This window comes from Rhyacophila brunnea, unplaced genomic scaffold, assembly GCF_057557595.1.
Source record: "Rhyacophila brunnea isolate RB1 unplaced genomic scaffold, BYU_Rbru_1.0 scaffold_4, whole genome shotgun sequence".
NCBI classification, from domain to species: domain Eukaryota; kingdom Metazoa; phylum Arthropoda; class Insecta; order Trichoptera; family Rhyacophilidae; genus Rhyacophila; species Rhyacophila brunnea.
The window spans coordinates 7,462,685-7,489,174 of NW_028233068.1; the positions used below are offsets into that span (position 1 = coordinate 7,462,685).

At 33.5% G+C, this 26,490-nt stretch overlaps 1 protein-coding gene across 2 annotated transcripts in view; it reads left to right on the plus strand.

The window, feature by feature from the left end:
- Positions 1 to 6,675: 6,675 nt before the first annotated feature.
- LOC147066775 (B-cell receptor CD22-like) overlaps positions 6,676 to 26,490 on the plus strand; it is a 29,281-nt gene continuing 9,466 nt past the window's right edge. The window contains exons 1-13 of one of the 2 annotated variants that reach the window (XM_085954306.1): positions 6,676 to 6,831; positions 10,718 to 10,829; positions 12,699 to 12,910; positions 13,476 to 13,631; positions 14,395 to 14,503; positions 15,738 to 15,898; positions 16,371 to 16,571; positions 17,489 to 17,626; positions 17,729 to 17,840; positions 21,639 to 21,802; positions 23,083 to 23,212; positions 24,627 to 24,814; positions 25,881 to 26,060. In XM_085954306.1, the coding sequence (XP_085810432.1) occupies positions 6,756 to 6,831; positions 10,718 to 10,829; positions 12,699 to 12,910; positions 13,476 to 13,631; positions 14,395 to 14,503; positions 15,738 to 15,898; positions 16,371 to 16,571; positions 17,489 to 17,626; positions 17,729 to 17,840; positions 21,639 to 21,802; positions 23,083 to 23,212; positions 24,627 to 24,814; positions 25,881 to 26,060 (1,939 nt within the window). In that variant the 5' untranslated portion in view covers positions 6,676 to 6,755. Of the gene's footprint in view, positions 6,832 to 10,717; positions 10,830 to 12,698; positions 12,911 to 13,475; positions 13,632 to 14,394; positions 14,504 to 15,737; positions 15,899 to 16,370; positions 16,572 to 17,488; positions 17,627 to 17,728; positions 17,841 to 21,638; positions 21,803 to 23,082; positions 23,213 to 23,286; positions 23,330 to 24,626; positions 24,815 to 25,880; positions 26,061 to 26,490 lie in introns of both variants that reach the window. The other variant, XM_085954307.1, reaches the window with a different exon arrangement.

A 26,490-nucleotide genomic window follows, 5' to 3' on the forward strand; every position in this document is an offset into this window, starting at 1 on the left:
CGTTGACATACGATCACAATGCCATAATAAATTAAATTTACTGACAATCTTTAACATAAATAAACTTATAAGGTAGGCATTGGTCCTAATTTACAGTGGTGCATTTAGTGACTTACAGGCCCGACAAACTGACTGATTTTGAAGCCCTCTATGATAAAAAATGAACAGTCTACGAGGGTGGGTCAATAATTCCTTAGAAAAAAGCATTAAAACAGTTTTTATTTTTGTATTTTTTTTTTATTTCTCAACATAATCTCTTTGGAGCTCAATACACTTGGTTAGACGTTTCTCAATATTTTTTAAACCGTCAGAAAAATAAGTTTTCGGAAGGTCCTCAAAATAAGCATTTGTCCGATCGATGACTTCTTCATTTGAAAAAAAACGTTGTCCACTTAGCCATTTTTTTAAGTTTGGGAAAAGGAAAAAGTCACTGGGGGCTAAATCTGGCGAATACGGTGGGTGGTCGACCAATTCGAACTTCAATTCTTCAATTTTAGCCATTGATCGTAAATATGTGTGAACACGGGCATTGTCCTGATGAAAGAGGATTTTTTTCCTGTTTAAATGAGGCCGTTTTTCTTCAATTTTGTTTTTTAGCTGGTCCAATAAAGATGCATAATAATCCCCTGTTATTTTTTTTCCTTTTTCCAAATAGTCAACGAAAATAATTTCACGTGCATCCCAAAATACAGTAGCCATAACCTTACCAGGTGATTTTACGGTTTTCGCCTTCTTTGGACATGGTTTGCCTTCGCAATCCACTGCTTTGACTGTTCTTTCGTCTCGGGAGTATATTGGTGTATCCATGTTTCATCTACAGTCACAAAGCGACGAAAAAATTCATCCGGATTGCGTTGCATGAGCGACAACAGGGCTTTAGAGGCCACCACCCTATTGCGTTTATTGTCGACTGTGAGCAAACGCGGCACCCATCTTGCAGAAATATTTTTCATGCCCAATTTGTCATGTAAAATAGAAATGACGCTACCTTTTGAGATCCCTGTAACCTCAATTATCTCACTCAACTTTAATCATCGGTCACTTAACACCATATCGTGGATTTTATTGATCATTTCTGGTGTAGTCACCTCTACAGGACGTCCTGAGCGTGGTTCATCCTTTGTTGATGTACGACCACGTTTAAATTCATTTAACCAGTTATAAATAGTTGCAAGTGAAGGAGCAGATATGCCGTGAACTAAATCCAACTCATTTTTTATTTCCTTTGCTGTTAACCCTTTTATATTAAAATGTTTAATAACAGCTCTAAACTCAATTTTCTCCATTTTCCATTTTTCCATTTTCCACAAGCAAATTTTTTTTTTAAATGTACGAGAAACACACAACAACCCGACCAATCTGATTGAAACTTCGCAGCATACTGAATCGGTATTGCCGCTGCATGAAAACAAACCGCTTACAGTACTAGTCGCGCCACCTGTCGGCTTTTCTAAGGACTTATTGACCCACCCTCGTAATTTTAATTTTCCAAATAAATCCATGCATTCATATAATTTATAATTTTTATTTGCTTAATATTTATAGGTGCATACTTGGAAATACTGTCTGTGTACTCAAGTCTCGGATGAAACTAATCATACTCAGTATGTGTGGCCCGATAAACTTGTTACAAAAAACTTGTGATGATATTATCATCGCGATTCGCTCGCCAGTTGGTACACTTTCAACACTATTTACATTAAATGCGCGCTAGCGAGATAGCACTTGAATATAGGTATAGTTTAGTTTATTAGTCTATTGCATTCGAATGTATGAACTATAGGTCATAAATTTTGTGTCACAGCACAATACGCACGCCAAACGCTCTATATAGTATTCCAAATACTAGTAAGTATTTTGGATCAAGTTTTGATACCTACTAAGTATGTTTTTATACTGGTAGTAAGTATACTTAGTCTTCAAAATCAACCAGTTTTCCCACCTCTAGTGCATACGTATATAAGTACCTATTACCTACAAGTTAAATGAAAAGTAATCGATATCAAAGATACAAATTTACATAAGGTGCATATTTTTTTGTTTTGTTCACTGTTTGTATCTACCTACATAATTAACATATTTTTACTTCTAATCAATTTACTTTTATTAGAACCCCTACTTTTATGCAGAGATTTTGTGTGCTTTGGGCAATACCTATTTTCCACTCCGTTTGTGAGAAATATACATCTTTTTCAAATTTCAATATAAGTAGCAGGCTTTAACTCTTCGGAGGCTAGCGCTCAAAATTGTAAAGCTTACAAGCCAGAGTGCCCAGCAATTTTCTGAAGATTTTAACATACATAGTTATCAAATTTTATGTGTTTTTTATAAAAATAAATGTAATATATTTTTTGTTATATGACCTATCTAGCTCAGACGATCAATTTTTTTTTTCCATGAGACGGAGTGATAATTTTACCAATTTCACGAACCGGAACGGGGCTTCGGTGCGCTCCGATTCATTTCGAGCCATGTCGGACGACCCCTTTTAAATGTTCTCATGAATTGATTGCTTCCTGTTGCATTAGAGAAACACGTCTCTGTTAATTTATTTAAGTATTTAAAACGAGATTCGACCTTAATTTTTCGAATCGAATCGAAAGCGTAATATATTATTTTCCATACACTATTAAAATAACTGATAAGTAATAAAAACTTAATTTCTTTAAAACCTTATAAAAACCTACCTAAACCCTACTCTTTTGCATTTATTTTTAGCATTTAAAATGTTCAAATTACGATACACGACAAACAGTTGTTGGTATATCTATTTTCAAATTTACATACATTCACCAAACATGAAACCAGTTTCATCGATTCAGCGGGTTTTATGGTGGTCTTATTATTAACTCTATAGGTTTACATAATAGGAGGAGCGAATGGCTACAGATCCACTAGCATAAGTTGTCCGCTGAGTGAGGGCGCCACTTGTTAACATTTGACATATCATTCAATACTTTTACCGTAATGAGCGTCCACATGCATTTATATTTTTTGTTTACTTGTGATGTCACATTTTTGGATATTTTATAGGTAGATAGAATAATATTTTTTTATCTATTATAGTTTGGCTTAGGCAGCGCTTAATGAAGTAAAAAAAAATGAACCAACAATATGTTTAAAATGTACCTATTTATTCTTAATCCAATGAAAACAAATAAGTATGGATGAAAAACTGTGCATAATTTTGTCGTATCGCCCAAAGTATTTATACCAAAACTATTATGAATTAGTTTCGGCAGGGTTTAATTGATTTTTAAAAACTAACTAACACCATCTGTAAATTGTAGTCTTAGTTCGAAAAAAACGAATACGTATGACCATGGCCCTCACATCCTGAAGCGGGCCCCCAGGCTAGGATCTTTAGCGGGCCCCCCTACCTATCACTAAGGATGAAGGCAGGGTAACGCTTTCCAAACAATAGCGTTTTCCAAATGGTGCACATTAGAGGTGGGAAAACTGGTCGATTTTGAAGACTAAGTATACTTACTACCAGTATAAAAAAATACTTGGTATCTAAACTTGTTCCAAAATACTTACTAGTATTTGAAATATCAGCTTTAATAGAATCGTTAAAAATACGTCGGCTTTTTGAAATGTCCCATTTTCGAGACAGGTACAGCTGGAACTGTGGCGCTAGTCACTCATGTTTCAGTAGTTATCCATTTATACAATCACGCATATAATTTGAATTCAGTTTATGTTTACAAATTACAATTATAACACTAAAAAATCGAGAAACTTGACGTGACGAAACCAGATAAACGCGTAGTCAGTTAGAGTTATCAGAACTCCGTCATTCCGGCTTGCGACTGACGTCAATTCGATGTAAATATCTTACTCAACTAAAACTAAAATTAAAACCCGTCGCATACTAAACATACGCGAGTCGCGACGCCGAGGCGATGATTTCATACGTGGCAAGACTACGAACTAGCTAGCGGTCGGCGAGATCTCATACCATGCGTCGAACTCCTGGACTCGATAAAGTTTCATACTCAACAAACCAAAAACTCTGAAACCTAAAACCCTAAGGCGAACTCAAAAGTATCCTATAAAACGAACACGTGACCATTTCTGTCCTTCACTATACCAACTTTACAACAGAGGAGAAAGGGGAACAATGACAGTTGAGTATAATATCACGGCTAGACATACGTGTATCATGATATCTCGCTCGCGCGCATTTAATATCAATAGCGCTGAATAGCGAGTCACGGCGCAGATATTATCGAATGCGTTCGAATTCGAACATCTAATACGTTTCAAGTTTCTTGAAACAAGTTTATTGGGCAACAAATACTTAGTATGGGTAGTTTCATCCGAAACTTAAGTACACAAACTTGTGACAGTATTTCCAACTCACCTCTAGTGCACATGGTAAAATTAATGTGTATATTTAGTGTTTTTTTTGTATATTTTAATACATCCATTTGAAGTATTGTTTTAAGTTGATGAGTATTGATACTTACATAATTAAAAACTGTATCGTACAACCACATAATTTAAAATAAATATATCATTAAAGGAAAATAGTGCAAAAGAAACAAATTTGTGATGTGTGTTTATCTCACTTATCCATGCGTATGTCTAACAAAGTTTAATGTGCACTATTCATGGCGGATCTTAACAGCCTACCTCCACCCTTCGCTACTGCTAGGTGGAAAGATCATCCAAGGACGTGGGAAAACAATCTATCAAAAAATAAAATTGGGTTTTTTTACTACGACCACTACTTGACTAATTATTGAATATGGATGAAACTTGCACAGTATTGGTACTGTTTAAGTCAGCTTCTAGTGGAGTTTCATCACAATTCTTGATAATTTTTCGACAATCATGAACTTTTAGCCCGGAGCTATAGAATATATTTGGAAGTCAAAGTTTATCATACTTATATTGCTATCATACTTGTAAATGTTTGTCTCTCGAATACTCATAGACAGGCTGTCTGTAAACTATACCTATCTACCATTTATGATAATGAGAGCTAGGCTATTTCAGATTCTACAGCTTTAAAAAGTGTGTTTACTATTCACAATACAGTAGAACCTCGATATAACGAACTAATGTGGGTTAGAGCAGTGTTCTTCAACTTTTTAGCACCCACGGCCTGGTGAACATAGGAGAAATATTTCACGGACCGGTATTAGCCAGAAATAATATCCATTATAGATAGAATTTTATTTATTATATTATATTAGACTAACTAACTAATTTATTCAATGGTGTAATAAATGCATCCATTCACTTCGAATTTATAAATTAAACTGCTGTGCAGCTGTGTGAATTAGCGGCCAACATTGCAAACGTCAGTGCTACGTTCAGTCTATGATAAAGACTACATTTATTATACATATTGTTATATCATTTTTTTTTTAAATTCTCAAACTATAATATAATATAAAAAATATTATTCTATCTATATAATAAATTATGTATGATTTAATGGCATAATTTTAGATATTTTATAGATAAACGAATATTTTTTGACTATTATTATTATGGCTTGGTTTTCGCAGGGTATAATTGAATTTTAAAAACTAACCAATACCAACTGTAAATTTTATTGTAGTCTTATTTCAATGAAAACAAATACGTATGACTGACAACGTTTATTGTGCAGTATTTATTGTGGATCTTAACAACTTACCTCCACCCGTCGTCACTGAACAGTACAACACTTACACATTCAATTTTTCACCAAATAATAATAATGAGGTGTCTAATTCCAAAAAGCGATAAGTCCACATTTGGTCAAATCGAGAAAAAAATACACACGTATTCTTTGTATAATTTTACACATTATGTATTGATCTATAAATTCCAAAACGCGACAAAACCCTAAGAAAAAAAATATTTTAAGTCTTGATTTATTACAAAACGCGCCAAGTCCGTGTTTCATATTATTTAAAGCTTGGTTGATTTCGCGGGTGTTTAAGTCAACCAATAAGGGAACGTTGAATATTGAAAAGGGCGTCTCCCGTCTCCCGATTGGGAGACTGCGATGGCTAGGTCATGTGCACCGTATGAATGACAATGAACCGGCAAAGAGAGTGATGTCCAGCAATCCAATAGGACGTAGAAGAAGAGGGAGGCCAAAGATACGCTGGTTAGATGGAGCTGCCAGTGACTGCCGTATTCTGGGGGTACCAAATTGGAAAGCGGCCACACTGGATAGGGACAGGTGGAGGGAGCTGTTGGAGGAGGCCAGGACCCACACGGTAGCATCTGGTAAACTCATGACAGTGCCACGAAAATATGTGCCTTATGCGGAGTAAATTAAAAAGTGAGGTACAAATAGCGCTACGTCCAATTTTATTTTGCCTATATTTATTACATTTAAGAGTTTATCGGCTGAAACAAATTGCCGTTTGGTTCTAATTTCGACATAGAATACAATAGATAAAATAATCTCACGTTATAACAAATAATTGTAGCTTGAAACATAAAAACGTTGTTTCCCGAAGATATTGAATTGTGGATTTGTCGCTTTTTGTAATTAGACGCCTCAATTTTTCGATATTCATTTTTTCATTTTTTATAATTTATTATTTTTTATCATGATCATTTTTTATTTATTATGTTCCAGTAACCCTGTACCTTGACTGACACAGTTTTAACGATAATAATGATATAATTGCCTAATAAGATATAAGTATTATATAAAATTTATACAGAAGTGATTGTTAAAATGGCGTGTTGACTAATTAACCAAAATATTAGCTCGTTTTTGTTTATGGATATTAATTAAAATGAATATACCATGTCTGACTAATCTGACATTTATATTAGCGGTGTATTACATCTTTGCCAGCATACAAACAACAGGTATATATAAAATTGAAATTTAGTCTGACTGTCTGTCCCATGGCACCCTGAAGCGGGCCCCTAGGCTAGGATATTTGGCGGGACCCCATACCTATCGCGAAGGCTAAGGGCAGTATGGTGTTCTCCACTTTAGTGTTCCCTAAATGGTATCCCCAATGGAACCCCAGGGTTTCGCAAAGTGAAATTATGGATTTTTCGCATGTCGAACTCGGTTATTACGATCACGGATATAGCGAGATCTCGGATGTAACAAGGAAACATTCGTTGACATTTTAGTTTATGATTTTCTCCATACATTTATTCACTTTTATAACGAGCTACTTATCGGATATACCGAGCTAAAATATCGTTACTGTTGATGTGTCGATCGTTTAAAAACATTTCGACCCTAAGCAATAAAATCCGACCGGACAGGATGCCCCCTGGATTAAGTTTATGACACTAGTTAAGTATCTAAGTACCTAATTGGTGTTTTCGCCGAAAATATTGAAAAAGTTTCCATGCTTATAGTTGAAATTGCATGTAAAAAATCCAAGGTTTGTGATGTCAGTAGGTACCTACCAGCATTCATTACAATAAACAACTTCTTGTGTAGTGTATGAATGCTATGCTTGTTTCGGGGAAAAATTCTAATTGTGTATGTTTGTTTGAATTGCGACTTTTTGTGTTATGTGACCGCTCATTTAAAAATACCTATTCTCTGATAATAAAATGAGTTAAATCCACTTGAATTATTAAGTTGTCGGCACTTGGCATTGAATTATGAAGCGCTGATTGTGACCCTCTTGCGACTTTTTTTTTTAACTATTAGAGTAAATCTGTGATATTTGTTAATAATCTCACTTAGCTGGATGATTCGCCACCCCGGGACCCTCCTATGCCTGGGCTCCCAGGCTTGAGCCTTGTCAGCCCCCCCTTTGCGGGGGCCATGGTTGTCACACAACAACCTTGAAACCATACAGGCATTTATTCGGTTATATCTCAAAAACTACCTGACAGTGGTTAAATAGCCATAGTTGAAGGGTGAGGTGAGGTGCGGGTAGAGCAGAGAGCGGCTATATCGAAACATTTTCTAATAACACACTTGCAACAATTTATGACGAGTAGGTAATGGGATCAGATTGCAGCGTTGCATAAGTGAGGTGAGTTGCTGGTTGAGGGGCACACGCCAACATCCAAAACGTAGTTGAATAACGCATTTCTCCATGAGTAAGTAAAGTAGTCAGATAGCAGTGGTGGAGTGGTGCAGACAGAGAGACGCTCCGCCTATATCCATCCATTCTCTATTTAATTTTTCTCAAAAAAATCAAACAGAATCAGCTTATTTCTTAATTGAATACCTGTCCTTATTTCAAGTCGCTGTCTATCGCTAGTAAATAAATGTTGTGATATATCCACTATGCCCACAATAGCCGAGCGGTAACGTGTCGGCTCACAATGTCATGGGTATTGAGTTGAAATACACGTATTGTTTTTTCAATGAATGTTTGGACCCATAGTAAGTTATAAAAATAATTATAATATATTAAGAAATTATTGAACTGAATTCTCAATGCAGGGTACCGAATTAGATTTTCTATTCTGTGGTTGTATGTTTTCTAATAAAAAACATCATGACAGTGCCAGAGTGACTATGTACTATGTGTAACTATGTATATGGTAACTTATGTTGAACAAGATCTTCTTGTCAACTTGTTAAAACTGTGAACTAATGAGCCCCTCCTACTTTTAACTGCACTTCGACTGCAACGACTTCCGGTTATCGACGAGTTGTCCACGTATGAAAACTGTGAACTATTAAGCCTCTCCTATTTAGTTAATTGTACTTCGACTACAGTTACTTCCAGTTATCGCCTAGATCTTCTTGTCAGACAGTATGTAGTGTGCCTAACTGTTAGGCATAAAGCCCATTGACGCAGCGAGTGCGGCGCTCGCGCAAAATTTCTACAAGTGGTGCGTAAATCATCGAAAATACAACGCAATCAAATACGCCAGCGCACACTGGATTTGACGATGCCTTGTGCCCCGCCTGCCGCATGAGTCACCGTTTTTTGCTTCTCAGCGATACGATTTAACGAAAATACAACGGAGTCCATTCATTGAACACAGCAAGCAAAATCACGCTGCTCGAAGCGTCGTCAATAAGACGAGCGAGAAGCCATTATTAAGAACAGTGTACGCTTTGTTTAGTTATTGCGTGTCCGATATTTAATTACAAGCCCCGAGAAATAATATAATATTTTTATTGCTTTGTTATGAGAGGCGCTGTAATAATAATTATTTTGTGCTTCTTGGGCCCCTTATTACATAGGTGAAGGGTAATGCGCGGCAAGCGGCGTGTGATTATGGTTATGAATATATGCTTCTTACGCCGACTGCGCCCGCTTGTCCGTCTTGGTGGGCTTTATGCCTTAGGGGGCATAGAGAGGGGTAATACCTAACCCAGCTTAAAAATAACCAACATTACACCCTATTTAAAGTTTATGATGTCCCACCAAAAATTTGGTTTATGTTACGGCCCTGACTGGTAATTGAGTTAAGTAAACGAGGTTTTCTCTTCAGATATTCATTATATTATTATATTAATACTATCGACCGAAGGTACTTGATGGAATTTGAATTTAAATTCTAATGGATTTAAATTTTGTACTATTCCATTTGAATCGTTTTATGCGACCCGGGTTTGCGATTCGGTGTCAGTGTTTATTTGCCTTTTGGTGAGTTTACACAGTGCCTGAAGATGCCGAAAGGTGATCCATTAGTACCTATTCATTAGGTACCTATATAGTTTTTAGTATTAATTAGTTTGATGTCTGTTGAGAACTATTCATGTAGGTACAGTATACGATATTGGATCGGAGGGTAAATGCTCTACTGGCCTTGTCTATTATTCAGGGGGCATATAAACACCTATAGGTACGTGGTTCCCTCTAGAAACCCTGTCAGTCAGAAAATACTATAACGGTCAATATCTACACTACCGAAAAACAAACATAAAATAATTATAAGTAATAACATAAATACAGGGGTATATGTAATAAAATAATTTAGGTCTAGGACGATTTGGCACCGGACTACTGGACGCCACGGAATTCGAAAATAGACGTTAGGTACTTATAGGTTTTTTAAAATAAAATATTTAATATTATTATTTATATATAAATGATTATATTATGATTTAATAGTTGGTGAGAATATAAATACGCAGACGTAAATAATGATTTAATCGTGCATATTATGTTTAAGTTCCAACGAAAAAAGAGTTTTTTATCTTATATAAAGCCTTAGGCATGGTAATTCTCAATCCGCAATATATATAATAAAGAATACATTATGTTAAGATTAAAATGAATTAAAACTACTAAGTGGTAGATAGAAACTGGTTAAAATACCTTGTCTACGTTCTTTATACGTGTCTACGACAGTGCGGCGTCCAATTGTCCGGAGCCCAGTCGTCCCATTCCCAATAATTCAATGTTAGGACTGCAATGCATATAACAAAGTACTGTCCGACAAGAAGATCTAGGCAATAACCGGATGTCGTTAGTGCGGTTAAAAGTAGGTGGAGCTTGTTAGTTCACAGTTTTAACACGTGGATAACTCATCACTAACCGGAAGGCACTTCAACCGAAGTGCGGTTAAAAATGGGAGGAGCTTGTTAGTTCACAGTTTTAACACGTAGCCAAGATCTTGTTGGACAGTAGTTACATGTTTGAATAATTCTGTTTCACATAATATAAATAGTTAGGTACTTAACTGTGTGGTAATGTTGCAACTGCTCATTTTTTAATTGTTTGTCATTTGCAACAAAATTATTCCTATTTTAACATAAGAAATTTTGTGGTGTTTGTGTAAATAATGTTGCATAAATTCAATTAAATTTCAGGCTCATCAAAATTGTCAGCTCATCCGTTGAAAGTTTCTGTAAATGAATCAGACAGTTTGACACTGACATGTTTATATGGCGATACCATCAGTGAATTTGAAAAGTTAACATGGTGAATTATAAATTTAATATTATACCTCTAAGAAAAAATATTAATTAAGAGTTTAATTTTTCATTAGGAAACTCAATCATAAAGTACTATTGTTAAAAGTGTTGATGAAAACCTTCTTGTATAGAAATCGAGCCTAAGCATAAAAAAAAATCTGTGTGTGTACTTATGTACGCACGTTAGAAGTTATTCTTCTTTGGCGTAACAAAACTTGTGATAAACTAGATTCTTTGACTAGCTCTTAATTATCTTGTCAAATTACACACTCAAGAAAAAGGACCGCTTATTGGAACGCCGTTGGTTTATTTCTATACACCTCTGACGTTTAATCGTTTGTTTACGTAAGGAATTGCAAATGGCCGACAATAATCAATTTGCTGTCAAGGCAACGGAACAATTCTTAACTATAAAATTATACTGTATAATCGTCACGATTGCAGTATCATACTGTGGCGTAAAGGTAGTGCGTTCGGCTGATAACCGAACAATCGGTGGTTCGAATCCAATCGAATGCGTTTTTTTTCATGTGAAAATATAAATTATGTGCTACATGTCACACGCAAAAAATACACTTTGAACTGATTTCCCAAACGCGCCAACTTCAATAATATGAATGTGAAAAACTTTCAGTAGCAGTCCAACATAACCTCAAAATCAATCAGAATAGTGATAATAATTACAAGATAAAAAGAACTTTTATATACAACGTTTTTAAATTTTCTGTTGAATCATATAAACTTGACTTGACTAGCTTAAACAATCAAAAAAATTTGTACTTGATAGAAATAATACTGAAATGTCATTTTATTTCATATTGATTTCCATAGTAACGCACGTATATATTAATAAATTAGTTGCTAGGACCCCAGACCACTAGCAACCAATAATAGTGGATTGGATTACGGATTTCTTCCGAAATAACTTTTCATACAAAACAGAATTAACTGAAAATGAATTCAATTTTACTTAAAGATGGCTAAAAGTATTAAAGGAATGCATTGGGTTTGTGTTCTGATATATTCTAAAAGTTTCAAATGTCTAGCTAGTCGGGAAGTTAGTTAAAAATCGATTGCAAGATTTGTACCAGACAAATAAGAATACCAGCTAAGAAAAACGTTGTAAAAATGCTGCGACGCATTACACAAGCTCAAATTCTAATTAATTCAAATTTATTTATTTTTACATACAGTGCACAATACTAATTATAAATTTAAGACATTCACAACATGACATTTATAAACAAGGAAACAGTACCTATTAAAACAGTGTTAATACGATTAACGGTAACCGTAAGATGGAACGAGATAGAGGAAAGCAATATTATATCATAAGTTGCAGTGAGTGTTAAAATTAGAACCTACTCGCATCGCGACATTAACATAGTTTTCGTCTTACGTGACCACATGCTATCAACATTTAATGTCATTGAATACGCAATATATTTTCAATTAATTGCAACCCTTTGTACAATCTACAATATATTATAAACACAATACATATTACAACAATAATAGTGTATGCACAATTCCAGTTCAACAACGCCTTTTTTAGTTTAACCAAATATCGAAGTGACAATAAAAAAATGTCAGTGGCATTAAACGCAACAGATGTTAAGTGTTATTAGTGTAGGTATACAGAATTGACTCAGAAGCTATTGGAGTTATCTCAGATCAAGAAAAGTTAACTAGTTGGAATAGAGCTACTGAGACCAGTAATTTTTATACAAACAAGCAGGTTGCTTGTTATTGGTGGTGTACATTTACGTCAAACTGAAACTTGTTTCAGTGATTTTTATAGAGAACAAATGGTTAGACTCGAAGATGATTCAACATCCTCGATTGTTATATATGTTTCATTATATTCTCCTTTTAGGATGAAGGATGCATTAGAAATATCACCTGAAACAGATAAATACCGATACAAATTTGAACAAGTGGATAACTATTCCCTTCATATTTGGAATGTAGAGAAATTGGACAGCGGTATATATAAATGTAAAATGATAAACGTGGATGGCTATCACATTTCTGATGATATAAATGTTGCAGTATTGAACCGTAACTCATCTAGAGCAAGTTTTACAAGTGAGTACTTTGACCAATGGCCAATAACTACTTAAGTTACATAATTTTTCATATGTAAGAAATCTACCTATTAGAAAAACACAATAATGATGGCTTGCAGTGTGACAGGGTGCAAAATCCCTTTTCACAGAAATTAAAACAATATTATTATTTATTTGTGTTTAGTGACAAATGAGTGTTGTACCTAGTTGCCCGTCCATTGCGGCAAAATGTACCTAATTTCATTGTAAACTGTTTTGGGGTGACATATAGGCTTCAGATGTATGTGCTTACGAACCGTCTGATTTATTCGTAGGATAGAACCGTCCAATCTCTATGCACTAAACACAATCGTGTTGTAAAACCTATACAACAAGTTGTTTGTATGCAATATAAAAATTGAGACGATGCAGCTTCGTCTATGGACTCCATTATCTGTAGATCTGCCTATTGTATTGAGCTTAATTGAAGACAAAACTAACTTAGCTCATCTCTCTTTCTATTCTTTTCCTCGTATGGTGGAAGGGTGTAGAAGATGGTGTAGAAATACACATATAAACAAAACAATCGTATTATCTTTTTTCAGATCATCCAACTGTGATTGAGAATAACATACTGAGTGAAAAAATAACATCTGACAATCCGTTGAATATATTACCTGAAGTGATACAGTTTCAAAACAGAACAGAGTTTACAAAATCACACGATTGCAATATTTCCATACCGAGAGAAGAGCCATCAGGTAATGACACTTCAGCCTCTTTACAATACTTCAATAAGCTGGTATTACAAGCACTCGAATGAGACTGGGCAAAAATACATTTTTATTGTAGAAATGAAAATATAGATACATTTACGATACAGTGACTCCATATTACAAATTTATTGAGGTTGAGACGTTAATTATTATAGTTTCCACATTTATTAAGGTTAAGCAGTAAGTTTACATGGTGACAAATATTTTTTATTATTAACGCTTATTATCGACTGGCTGACTGCTGAAAAAAAATCCAGTCCAACTACCAACAAAAGTACAAACTAAATAGACAAAAGTTTCCAGGTCTTCGGTGAAACAAGGATGGATTCATATAGCAAAAAGAGAATGCTGTTTCGCCTCCGAATTCTTGGAAGACACGTTTTATCACAAATACGTAACTTTTCTGATATCACTGCATAAAATTGTCCAGTAGGTCTTCTAGTCCACTAGTGTCTTCATCTGGTGACAGTAATTAGTTAACCGTATTTTGTATGAGTATATTAGCACTTGTTCGAGTAGAAATTGGCTGAAAACATTGAATCAATTTAAAAAATACGAGGTATTTATTTGATATAATGCTGTTTATTTGAAGAGATAGATTATATTTTATCTTCGACCAAATATTATTATTATATATTAATAATAATAGCAAGTAAATAATAGATAAATGGGATGTGATAAAGTTTTCTGGTTGACAGCCAAGCAGTGCCAGTGATTAATTTATTAATTGAACTTGATTCCCATGCAGATAAACCCGGCCCTGCTAGTATCGAATGCGTGTTCCTTAACTTTTATAAATCTCAATTGTTGGATTGTAAATGTGATGCGCGCGAAAGTGGAAAGCTCCACGCTAAAAGGTAAGTCATTTTTGGTTTATGATTATAAATGATTATGGAGGATTCTACCATCGCTAGAACAAGTACTTTACACTGCACGCTGACACGGCCACTAACCACAGCCATCAGTGGTAATCAGACGCTGTGGACTGCGTTCCCTTCTGTTTGTAAAAGACATTCGCACATAAAATGTCAATCAAATACGACTTGCTATAGAATTCAGAAAATCAACAACTAGTCAATGCATATTGTATTAATCTTGCTCTCAAGCAGATTCCTATATTCTGTTTTCCTTCTCTTAGTTGATTACTCCCAGTGCTTGTAAATCTTTTTGCAGCGAATACTTTTGTATTACACTATCGAAAGAATTCTACGCAAGATCTTTTTTCAGGTCTGGATTTTAGGATAAAATTTAGTCTCACATATAAAGTGAGGCCATCCATTTTTCGAACCACAATGCTGGGAACCACAAACCCATTAAATGCTGGGAGGTATTAGTATAGCGGTATTTGATATGTTGCAAATTTCTATGAAAAAAATCAAATCTTTTTGGAAATATTATACTTTTAAAAGTATGGTATTAAAAGTATTTCACCATGATTCCAAGAGACGGCAGTGTATGCACAATATATTAAATTATTTAAAACAATCCGCCGGGGCTAGTATAATGAGTGAAAAGTACAACGTGAATAAACAATTATTATTTTATACGACTGGCCGTGCGTGCATGGAATTGTAGAGGATGTAAACGCGTTTGTGGCCATACACCTGGTGAATATTTTATAAATTTGATTTGAAAAATAGTTTATTATAAACAAGTTAAAATAGATAAGTACATGTTATATATTATACTGGGCATTTTGAAAAGGATGACAATTTTTAGAATGAATAAAAGACATTATTTTTAAACGGAAAATAAGGACATGTCCTCCTTTTTAATAAAATTTTTGTCAAGTCTAGGTCCCCACCCAGGGTATCACCCTTGTTGGGTCAGTCGGTAGAGCGAGTGTCATTGCATAAATATGAAGCCACGGGTTGTGGGTTCCAGCCCAGTATTTGATTCAATATCTACTATGTTGGGCGATGGCTAACAACTATTCCTCGTAAAAATCTGTTAATACAACTCCACTCTGCTCCGCTTAGGAGTGAATAATCATATGGTCCATTACTTCTATTTACTACATCAATGTGAAGATATTGTAAAGCATATCGATAAAACAGTTTTCTGTAAGTGTAATTTTTCATTTTTTTTAAGTTACAACTGGTACATGAATGGAAATATAGTCATGAACGAATCTTCTGAAGTTCTACATAAAAGATATTATACTACACTTACGGAAGGTTTTTTTGTTACTTGTGAAGCCTTTAATAATGCTGGAGCCGGAAAAAATATTTCAGACTATGTCAAAGTGACAGGTAGGTTCCTACATAAAAACATAAATTGCATTGAATGTTTAATTACTTACCTATGTATTCGTAATAACATCACGTCTCGCTTATGCTTGAAGAATGAGATTGGTGAGACATATATACGCACATATAAGACGTATAAACAATTATTATTGCGATAGTTTAATTTATATACTATTGGTGCCAGTAAATCCATACACATGTACAGGTGCTATTAAATTTATTCTACAAAGTAGTAATGCCACTTGAGATTTTGCTGTAAAGTTAATGTTTTTATAAAGGAAGTTCTAGAAAGAGCAGAGAATAGTATACAGCTGACATTGACGGGTAAAAATACAATATTAATTATTCAGTTGTAACAATATATGAATATAAGTTAATTAACTGCCTGTTTAACCAAGGTTAATGATTTCTAATAAATTATTAATATAATAATTATGAATATGTACTAAAATAGTTTTTATTATTATGATTTCAGCTACAGACTTTGATTTTTATCTATCTATGGAGCCTGAAGGGCCATATCATGAAGGCGATAATGTGACGATGGAATGCAAGACCTACAATGTTAGATCACCTTGTCCGTCTGACGTTACTTGGTTTTATAAAGAAAGTCCCACTCGAACAGTAAATACTTGTTCATGTAGAAAAACCCCATTAACAAAGCCCGGAAGAACATGTAAGACTAAAGCTTTTATTACATTTGCTGTGGGTAGATTGCATAGAGCAGTGGCTTTTAACCTTATTTTTATCAGGAGCACATTTATAACCAAAAATGGAATAGTTGAGGGAAAAAATTCCAATGAAACCTATATAACAGAGCTAATATATTTGACATATAGATAATATTGTATTTTTCTTTTTAACAGTTAGAAGTTTTAAGTATTAGTTAAAAACATTATTAAATAAAATGAAACAGATAATTATTAGAAAATTGAAGGGAAGGAAAGAAAGATCATTGTCCACAAAAATCGAAAAATGAGTTTAAATGATGCCATCTTGTGGAGAATTTTGTAAGCTATTAGATGGCTAAGCTAAGATAAGCTATTACTTGGAAAAAAATAATAACAAACACTGATCTCAGAAAGAAAATGGTGAAATTCAAAAGATAGATCATTGTCACAAACATTTGACACAGAATATTTATATATCGTAGGGTAGCCGCCAAAAGTTGGTAACCCTGGTGTAGAGCATATGTTAGCATTGTCATTCTACAGTCAGAACAAGTAAATTCTATAATTGGTCCATTTTTATAGGAAGTGTCAAGCTTTTGAATGTTTAAAAATTTATAATTGAAAATCGAATTATCTATAAATACACGATTTAACAACCATAATAAATAAATTATAAAAAAGATTGTATAGGTAATTAGTTTTTCACTATAAACCAATTTGTAGGATTTTTAATAAAAATATATTAATTTTCCCTGTATTAACGTTTTTTTGTCAGTCTTAATAATCTGTAGGTATAATTTTTGAATTTAAATTTAAATTTCGAAAAATATTTGCAATCAGCATTTCTAGTTCCATGTGTACCCATGTACGTGTACATCTGTAAAAAAGACTTATTCCTAAACCAGATTTTTTTAAATTTCAGATTCATGTACAGACAGAAATCCTGGACGGTATAAAATATACAGGCTGACTCGAAGAGATGCAGGCAACTATAGATTTAGAACAACTAATATTTTTAAACACAGAGAATATACAATATGGAAGAAACTGGTAGTGAATTGTAAGTGATGATTGAAAGCTGCCTTGTATATTTTACTTTTATTATCACTATAAAAGAAACTTAAAATAATATTATCAACTTTATGTCTGTCTTATATTGTAGATAAACCAGGCAAACCTCATCTGATCTATTCTCCTGCAGAATTTCAACAAGGGGATACTATAACACTCTTTTGTAACGCCACTGGCGATATGGGATATCCGAGAGCAACTAGGTAATAATATGTCAATATAATAAATTATTTTTACTTATTGATTTTTACACCTTTCCACCAACGACACTCAACTTGAGCAGCTCAACAATGCGTAGTGTATTGTTTATATTTTATAGATGAGGCGTAGAGTGACAAAACCCGCTCTGGGCGATTTTTCAAAAAAAATTGTTATGAATGTACGCAGGAGCTCTTTCGTAAGACCTATCTTCTGTTCTAGATGAGAGTTTTAAATTCCTCTCTGTTTCTTCAAAAAATCTAAATAAATATCGAGGAGACTGGCTAAACCCGCTCTTAAAATAAATTTGTTCTGGTAAAACCCTCTCTACGTATCCGGCCAATCAGACGCCGCGATTCAAATAATGACTCTTCACGAATCCCTTAATCTCCATACAACCCGTCAAACCGTTTTCTCGTGCGCGTCATAATTTTGCTTCAATTATTTTACTATTTTTTACTTTTAATAATGAATGTTTTAATAGTTAGTGTGACGGAATCTCAACAAGAACAATCAAGGAAGCGTTTTAAAAATCCAGCTGCTTGGAAATGTAGCCTGTTACGCCAATAAACGTATTTAAAAATTGACTATATTTTGCTGTATTGTTATGAATAACCCAGTGGTGGCTCATATTATTTTCTAGTTTTACGTGTATTTTTTGTTGTCATTTATATGTAATATTCTGTGTGATATAATAAAATATCATAAGGTTCTTACACGTTTTTATCATTATTTAATTGTGTCAAAAATATAATTAAAGGAAAACTATTTTCTGTCGGAGAAATGCTAGAAAAGATAGATTTAGTAGGTTATGTTACGTTAGGCTAGTTTTTTCATTTCCCTTGATAAAAAATGACATTCCTTATCATTATCTCCACGGGACAAGTTTTTTTCGTCATAAAATTGTATCATTCGTTAATATGAGCGATAATGAATTTAAATTCAAATATGTTTATTAATTTGTAGATTAGTTTAGTTGTAATAACGACACATAGTTAACAATGCTGTGCTACTCGTATCTTGTAGAAATACCTTTACTTTTATAATACGTTTTTGCAATAAATTTCAGAAATTCCACGTTATCACTATTATTTGAAGGTATATAAAACGGAGCAGGAACAACAGAATATAGGTAATAAATATTTATATGGGAAAATAAGTAAACTCATACTTCGCGACTTTTGTTTATCAGATTTGGTTTTCTGAATTAAATGCTATAAATATCTAATATACCTAAGTAGATTATGAATAATATAGCTTAAAAATATTATTATTTTATTTTTACATTTAATAAATAGGTTGGTAGGTAATGATGGGTTTCCCACAGACATGGAATTTGAGGACACAGGTAATACAGGGATTAGTTAGGTAAAGGCCTGTACTTAAGTCCGCTGGGTTTTTTTTATTTATGCTATTGATATTATTAAAAAATATGTTATTGTTATTTCAAATTATCTTATAATTACCTTTTAAGGGTTTAAAAATATCTTTCTGATTCAAAATATGGTCATTAATATTAAAATTATTAAGAATTATTAGGGCACTTATATAATTATAAAAGATTAGTTACCTATTAAACAAATAATTTGCATGGTATGTAGGTAATAACTAATTGTTTCCAGGAAAAGTAACATTTTTTGATATTTTTTTTTTTTGTTTGTTATAGAATAAAAATAAGTACATGACATTAACATATTAAAATTAAAAAGTTTCACAAAGGCAATTTTACATAGTAAAAAGTAGGTACTATTCAACTAAATAACTATTTTTTTAAATTAAAAAAAAAATATTTTTAAGACAAGTACATACCACTATTTTTAAAAAATATTACATACCAATAAAACAGCTAAATATGTAGGTGCAATGCGAAAAATATACAGCTCCCAGTAGGTAAGAATGGCTATAAAATATTTTTTAGACAAAGTAAATTCGAAAATATATTACATAATTATAATAAATACGAACCGCTACTGAACTATCATCTCCTGTCAACAATGTACCACTGTGCGACAAACACCGCTCCTTTTAAAAAAATCCGCGTCGAACGCCGCTCTGTCAGGTAGAGACTGACAAAGACCGCTCTTGGGATAATTAAAATGCATTTATTTGAATAAATACAGCTGATACGTTGGATTTGACAATTTATTATACTTTTCCATATGTAACGGAAGAAATATAACATCTAAAATTACACTTAAATCATCATAATATGGTCAAAACAGTTTTTCGTCATTTACTCAAAACTCAAAAAAGTCTCTAGAGCGGGTTTTGTAACTCTACGCCTCAGATAGAAGCATACTTTTTATCTATTATAATTTGGTATAAGCAGGGCTGACTTTAAAATAAAACTAACCAACACCTGTAATATGTATTTTTAATTCAACGGAAACAAATAATTATGACTGAAAAAGTATGCACTATTTTTGTCGGATTGCACATAGCATACCTACATAAACTATTATGGTTTGGTTTAGGCAGGGTTTAATTAATTTTAAAAACTAACCATTACCATCTGCAAATTGTATTCTTAGTTCAATGAAAATAAATTAGTATGATTGACAATGTTTAGTGTGCACTATTTATGTCGAATCTTAACAGCCTACCTCCACCCCTCACCGATGCTATGATGAGATATGAGATGATAGTGTTATAACCACACTCTGGTACAGTGGAATTGAACGTCTGAATAGTATTTTCAAATGTGACTTCTTGGATTGTGACCAGCATAAAGTGTTCAACCAATGTGTGATACAAGTGCTCACTTATGTATGTGAAACATGTATGTACCTTTCATGATTATCAATGATAATCCCAAAATAATGGTGATAATTTGGGGGTGGTGCTCAAGAGGACAATGTACAGTACTAGAGGGGAAAAACTGGTCGATTTTGAAATATACTTACTACCAGTATAAAAAATACCTGGTATCGAAACTTGTTCCAAAATACTTACTAGTATTTGGAATATTATATAGAGCGTTTGGTGTGCATATGCGACATAAGTCTCATACTCAACTGGAACTTAAACTAACTCCATCTTAGTATTTGAAATATCGGCTTCAATAGAATCACTAAAAATACACTAAGCTCGGCTTTTCGAAATGTCCCATTTATTATAAAATTTTAAACACATTGTAAATTTACGAGTTGTTTTTCTGTTAGGTTATAATATTCTTGTTGACATAAAACAAATAACAATGATTTTTTTTAAATTTTAAACATGTTTTGAACGGTCATAACAAGCCTGTGCGTCATCTCGAGGGAATGTGCTGCTACACAAAATTTGTGACCTATTGTTCATACATAAGATTATGTCATTCGAATGCATAGACTAATAAATTAAAATATACTTGTATTCAAGTGCTATCTCGTTTGCGTGCATTTAATGTCAATAGTGTTGAAAGTCTACCAACTGGCAAGCGACTCGCGATGATATCATCACAAGTTTTTTGGAACAAGTTTATTGGGCCACACATACTGAGTATGGGTAGTTTCATCCGAGATTTGAGTACACAAACTGGTGACAGTATTTCCAACTCACCTCTAGTACCTACCCTAAATTTGAGGGACACAGAGTAGAGCTATAAATTTTAGAATTCTTTAAGAATATCAAATAACTGACTAGGCATTAGCGAAAATGGAAAAGCTTGTTGTATCTTGTACTTTGAAATGAAACATAATTTGAAAAAAGAACACGTCATCCATTTCGATTCAACCACTCACAGATTTAGAAGTAGACCTTTTTCTACACTAGGTGTGCCTAAGTAAATGAGATTTAAAACAAATTAATTATTTCTTTTAAAGCTTTCGCTGGTATCATAATTCGGTGGAAATACCCGATCTTGTCACAGATAGAAGGATTATTGAAACAGACTCTTTGCAATTACCGGTATATTTCTCATGCAGAGCAATCAACAGTGAAGGATACGGAGATCTCGGACATGTACTAATAAATAATAATGCGCCAGGTAAAGTTTAACAGTGAAACATTATAATGAAGTATGAATCTCTAAGTTAATAATAACTTTTTGGTGTTTGTGCTGTCACCGTGTGTGATTCCGTCTCTTTCTTTCCGCAACGTGTCAAAATGCGAACATAACTCAAAGATGTGTCTTCTTACATTCTTCGGATTAAGTGACAGCAAACATTGCTCAGAATAAAAAAGGTGCTAGTCAAGGCCTGAACAAAAACGAACCATAAGTGCGAGTGAGTAAGCATTCGGCACGCTTATATCTCTCATGCGTTAGAATAAGATAGAATTTTAACAGCTGAATTAAATATTTTTTGGAAACGTCGCCAGTAAATGTGGATTTGACTGATTACGTTCATTTAAAAACTGCGAGCATGTGTTGCTGAAATTTACTGTTTTTGTGTTAAATATAAAGTTAGTTGTAATTATTTTAGTAGAACATATGGTTATGTATGTTGTGTTTAAATTTGGTAGCAGTACTAAGAAGCAACACAATGGTATAACGTTTCATAGTTAAGAGGATAATAATAAAATCGAGGCTCTACTGTGCGTTATACACAAGAAACACGGCTTCATTTTGCTGAACAATAGACGCTCTCTATATATCATTACTTTAATGTGCTAGTTGATCCATGGCTTCTACAAGGGGGGGAGGGGGGCAGACAGGGCTTTAGTCTAGATAAGTAAGATTTACACATAACACATTTGCTCTAATAATAAAAAAAGTCACCTGCAGCGCTATTAATTGTACTTCAAGGATATTAAGATTTTATTATATTATGTGATTGTTAGATGAAATTTTTAACTGTTGTGTGTTAAAAATTCAAGTAAATGTGTTATCGCTTATCGCTAAAAACACACTGAATTTAATTTTACCATGAACACCGTTTGAAAAATGCTACTGTAGAGCATCAGACTGCCTTTCACCTTGGCGATAGGTAGTGGAGCCTGCGCAAGGATCATGGCATGGGAGCCTTCTTCAGGATGTGGGAGCCATGAGTTGATCTAATGCTTATAGGTTTCTATGCGTACATTTCTTTGAGTAGTAACCTTTGGCATTCACACAAACAGTAGAAAAAAAGAAACGTTGAAGAAAGAAGAAAAAGGAACAACATAAGGGTGACAGTCCAAAAACAAAAATTATGTTAACAACAACTTAAAAATATAAAATGCCCGTCCATAATTTCTTATGTTATTCAACGAGATTTTTTCTTGGGTATATAGATCTCCAGTTTTTTTGAATCACACAAGAAATATAAGTATATTATATTTTTTCAGCTAGGAATGTTGTCTTTTCTGTCAAAACAGTGTCTGTGTATCCGCTCAAAGTGAATGTTAATAAAAGTGAAAGTATCTTTTTGACTTGTAAATACGGTGACTCCATATCTGAATTTGAAGAAATTGCATGGCAAGTAACTTCATACTAACATGTACAATACTAAAGGTGCAGTAGGTAATAATAATTCATTCATTCTTTTCAAGGGGAAATTCATAGGGATCTATGCCATATGCCTATGCATAATAGGTACCTACTGACATGTCCATAACTAATAAAACACCATACTATTTCCTTAGACGGCCTTTCATCATATAATGGTAAGTATAACATCACTTGCCTTTGTTGTGTATAGAAACATTTGCACACATCAGTCAATGCTGGATGAAGGCCTCTCTGAGATGATTAGATTCCTCTTGCTCTTGATGCATTACGTTGCACTGTATTTCTGCAGAACTCGACAATCCTGTCTAAATAATGTAAGACGCCTCTCGGACTATCTTTTGAAGTCTTGGGAACTTTTTCTATCTTTCTAGTATAACTAGATTTATCCAGCAACTGTATCTTTTTTAATAAACTATTACATATGTAAATTGCATAACCATTTTATGTCAGTAAACATTATGCCCAGCACGCACCTTTTCATAAAATGCTTTGTTTTTGAACCTCTATTTTACTTTGTACCTACTTTATATAACACTTCTTTTATAAACCTGCTAGCCACTTGCTAATTCATACAGTAACATAGGTAGTGTATTTCTCCACACATTTCACTTATCTTTATAGGTGCCAAGTGGACAATCGTCCAAATGCTCTGGCTCTGTTGTCACATACTACTATAACTATATAACTTTATATACCTAATACTTGAATATAAATTGGAGATATTGCTAATGTAAATTTATGCGAATGTAAATACATAATGGTAAGAAACAAACTTACGCCCACGGTGGCCGCGCGGCATAAGCGTTGGACTACAAAGCCGTGGGTCCCAGGTTCGAATCCTGGGTCTGGCAAGTACAAAAATTGTTTTTCAATTTGTGTGTGTCAGGGTATGGACCTAATAGGTTGAGCAAGTGGCTGACATCCATTTCTCGTAAAAAACAAAATCTGTCAATACAAACCTCCACTCTGTGGAGGCCCATATGATCCTATCAGGATCGGACATGGTCGAAAAAAAAAAAAAAAAAAAAAAAAGAAACAAACTTCATTGCTTATTCTACAATTTCTATATGGCTATATATTATTATCAAAGAATTTTGTATCCATGGACTGAGTGGACAGCGTTCAGCGAAGCGTTGAGCGGCGTGAGCAAATCAAACATATAACCATGTATGAAAATGTTCGTAGACAATGTCTTTTTTTGGTTATACGTTTATACAGTTATACATTTGAGTTGCGCATGCCACTCAACGCTCCGCCTAACGCTGTCAACTCAGGCCATACACTTACTGTTATAATGAACTGCATAAAAGTATAAATGCCATTTTTCTGTATTTCTGAATTAATATTAACCAATAAAATGAATATGTTTTTATAACTCAAGGATGCACAATGGGGTAGAATTGATAACGGAGGAAGATCAACATAAATACACCCTTGGTAAAACTGGAAACTATAGCCTTCTTATAGAACCTTCCGACATTATTACATCAGATATGGGCACATACAACTGTAAAGTGATCAATGTAGATGGTATTCACGTCTCACAAGACATATTTGTTGATATTTGGGGTAAGTTTATTTACTTATAGGTGTTATACCAAATTGTGCTAAAGCAATATATATTTGGGATATGTATTGGTAATTGTAAGTTTAACAAAATCCTGTGGTACTATTATTTAAACCTCATAGGAATCATATCCATTGACTGCTTCAGTTATAACATTGGACGCTAAAGACGCGCCTAGGTGGCCATTCGATATAATTAGCATGCTATTAAAATGTGCTACTTAATTAAAAAGTAATTATCTAGTCAGCAGTCAATGTGTTAATTATACAGAAGGGCATAGAGGGCAAAACATAACCAGGAAGAAGACGCTTTCATCGACTGAAGAATTTGCATCAGTGGGTTAACCGAAACTCGTAGACAGTTTTCAAACAGTCATCCTGTTATACCTAATTAATAATAATATAACCGAAGATACCTTCTCAAATTTTGGCAAGATTAAGTGACAATGAATGCCAATAATGAGTCGTGATACATTGTGCGTGTATATTATTATCCATAGGAATCGAGTAATGCAGTGGTGACTCGGACACTTTCGTTCAGTTAGAGGTAATGATCTGTTCTGACTGGTTAGTTCATTTGAGTCAGTTGGAAACATGAATGTATTACAATTATACAATAGCATTTTAACATGCGAGTCTTTTATTTAATCTTCATCGTTCATGACGTCTCACTATTCTTGAAGAAACAATCATGTCATCAAGTACTTACTGTTACAGACAGAATCTGACTATGGAAACGTAGCTTTTTGGCAATGACTTTATGGGTATATAATGCTTGTGATTTTATTTCCGTATTTTTTGAAAGGTTTTTACAATAATTATGTATGTTCAATAAAGAATATTACATTCTTAAACTGTGTGAATTATTCACATTATTCCCAAAACCTGTTAGAAAATATTGCATTCACTTCACGAGACAAAAGTACGAGATAAAGATTTCCAAAATTCAAATTTTACAATTTAAAAAATTGACTGTGGAAGGCTTCTTCCACGCCTCGCACCACAAAATACACATGTACCCAGTTTTATATCAGCTTAAATTAATACTCTGTAATTTTTAACTTTCCAGCAAAGGCAAGGGTCAAATTATTATTGGAACCAAAGGAGACATGGATTGAAGATGAAAGAAAAAATGTGACATTAATTTGTAAAATAACGCATGGTAATCTCAGAAATATAACAAAAGTTAAATGGTATGTCGACTGGGAAAACTTTGCAGAGACAAGCATTTTTGATGACAACTGTGCAGGTGAAATAAATTATATTTGTAGTCTCAATTTACTATTCTATATTAGTTTTATATTTTATATTATATATTTTATTTTAAATTCAGATGGTTTTTATTGTTTCTCAAACAGAAATTATTTCGGATTTACGAGGTTTAGCTGTTAAGGTCCATGATAAATAGTTCACATTAAACTTTGTTGGTCACACGAATTTGTTTTTATATCAAACTAAGACTACAATCAACAGAGGGTGTTGGTTAGTTTATAAAAATCAATTAAACCCTGCCTAAACCAAACCATAATAATTTTAGTATATTATTTTGGACGAACCGACAAAATTGTGCACACATTTTCATTCATATTTTTATTTGTTTTTGTTGAATTATTAATACATATTACACATGTTGTTGGTTATTTTTTTTTAATTCATTAAACCCTGCCTAAACCAAACTA